The sequence below is a fragment of the Mesoplodon densirostris genome, chromosome 3 (assembly GCF_025265405.1).
Source record: "Mesoplodon densirostris isolate mMesDen1 chromosome 3, mMesDen1 primary haplotype, whole genome shotgun sequence".
Lineage (NCBI taxonomy): Eukaryota > Metazoa > Chordata > Mammalia > Artiodactyla > Ziphiidae > Mesoplodon > Mesoplodon densirostris.
Window position 1 is genome coordinate 15,412,312 of NC_082663.1, and position 2,290 is coordinate 15,414,601.

At 49.3% G+C, this 2,290-nt stretch overlaps 1 protein-coding gene across 1 annotated transcript; it reads left to right on the forward strand.

The window, feature by feature from the left end:
• Nucleotides 1-867: 867 nt before the first annotated feature.
• Nucleotides 868-1,929, forward strand: LOC132485121 (E3 ubiquitin-protein ligase RNF167-like). Its single transcript, XM_060091596.1, is given in 1 exon segment — nucleotides 868-1,929. A coding segment is annotated over 1 exon segment (1,062 nt).
• The last annotated feature ends 361 nt before the right edge of the window (nucleotides 1,930-2,290 follow it).

Sequence of the window (2,290 nt, forward strand, 5' to 3'; positions counted from 1 at the left end):
TATTCCTATCTCCATACTGTGTTTGACATAGAAATAGAAATTTATTAGTTTAAAAGACTGTATTGGGTCACTGGGATAAAATGATTAAAATGTTAAATGCTTTTAATACAGATGATCCTTGGTTATCTGTATCATAATGGCAGCATTTGTGAATTATCTCAGATGTCAGTTACTTGTTAGGGAGATAGGACAACAAAGGACTTGAACTTGTAGATACTGGTACACATTCTTAGTTAGAATCAACTGCCATAAAACTTACATCAAAATTAATAATCTGCTAGAAATTTCTCCATTTGGCTTGTTTTGATGCAAGATCGACTGAGCCAGGCTAAACCAGAGTTAGGAGGTCTCTGGAGACAGACTCTGGAAGATTTCTGTTGATGGCGCGGAAGTGTGGCGAGCACTCTCGCAAGACCTGAAGGTACCGCGGCGGTAGTGGCGGCAGCAGCCAGAGGAAGGAAGAGAGGACCGGAAGTGCTTCATCTTGAGCGTACAATGCCGGAAGCAGCCTGGCTTTCTTTACCGGAAGCCCTTTGCCCGGGGATAGGAAAACGGCCCACCTGGCTGGAAGCCCTACCTCCTTGGACTCCCCAACTCTTCCAGAAGTTTTTCTGTCACCTGTGCTTGCCCCGTTCTTTTTTCCCGTTTTATCTGTATACCGGAAAAGGGTACATGAATGTCTTTCTCCTAGCTCCACTAAACGAGTTAGAGCCAGGCTTCCTTCCCTATACCCCCATGTAGCTGCAGAGTACCACCTGGGGGTGGTTGGACTTCTGGACTCCCTAAGGAACGGGGAGAGGGCTCAGAACTCCGCTTCTGCTTCTGCCACCAAGACGCGACCTCCTCAGCCTTTCCCCCACTGCTGCCATGCACCCTGCGGCCCTCCGTCTTCCTGCAGTTGTGGCCACTGTGCTGTGAGGACCGGCTCCTGTCACGGGGCTCATTCGAGCGACTTCAGACCAGAACGGCAGCATGGACTTTGCAGACCTCCCAGCTGTCTTTGGGGCTGCCTTGAGCCGGGAGGGACTTGAAGGGTTCCTTGTGGAGGCTCGCCCAGCCAACGCCTGCAGCCCCATTGCTCCACCGCCCCCAGCCCGGGTCAGTGGGTCAGTTTTCATGGCACTGCTTCCAAGATTTGACTGCAACTTTGACCTCAAAGTCCTAAATGCTCAGAAGGCTGGGTATGGTACAGCTGTGGTGCACAATGTGAATTCCAGTGAACTTCTGAGCATGCTGTGGAATAATGAGGAAATCCAGCAGCAGATCTGGATCCCGTGTATGTTTATCAGCGAGAGGAGCTCTAAGTACCTGTGTGACCTCTTTGTCTACCAGAAGGGGGCTCAGGTGCTTCTGGTCCCAGATGATGGATTCCTCTTGGCCTATCGCCTCATCCTTTTCTCGGGGATTTTGGGAGTGCTAATTGTGGGCATGGGAGCGATGTTGAGAGTTCCTTGTATTCAGCTCCAGAAAGAGCGCCAGAGACAACTACTGACTAAAGAGCAACTGAAACAGATTCCTACACATGACTCTCAGAAGGGAGACCAGTATGATGTCTGTGCTATCTGCCTGGATGCATATGAGGATGGGGACAAGCTGAGGGTACTTCCCTGTGCTCATGCCTGTCACTGCTGCTGTGTGGACCCATGGCTCACTAAGACCCAGAAGACCTGCCCTATCTGCAAGCAGCCTGTTCGCCGGGATCCTGGGGAGGAGGAGCTGGAGGAAGGAACTCACGGGCAAGTGGGCCATGGGGAAGGGGGCCCAAGGGGCCACCCTGCCTCAGAACGGACCCCACTTCTGGGCTCTAGGACCGCACTTCCCACCTCCTTTGGCTCCCTAGCCCCAGCCCTCTTTGTGTTTCTTGGGTCTTCAACAGATCCCTCACCCGCTCCATCCTCCTCTTCCTCTTCAGCTGTCATCCTGATCTAATACTCCCTTTCTTTCCCACTTTTGGCAACCTATTTGCATAGCCCCTCTTCCTCCCTCATGTCTTCTCTGTTGAGGGATAGGAGATATTCCTACGCCAGTTTTCTCCCTAACCCGACCCCATCCTTTTGAGGGGGTTCGACGTGCAAAGTGACTGGGTCTTCACTTACTGCATTAATAAAATTTTTTTGTGGACTTAAAAAAAAATTCAGATGCATGTGAAAGCCATAGGCAAAAGCTGTCAAAAACAATTTAAAAGAACATATTTTTTATTATTTGTGTCAAGGATGAAAAGATAATTAGAAACATTATTTTAAGTAACTCTTAAGAGTATCTTAAATTTACGTTGGGATATTAACATTTC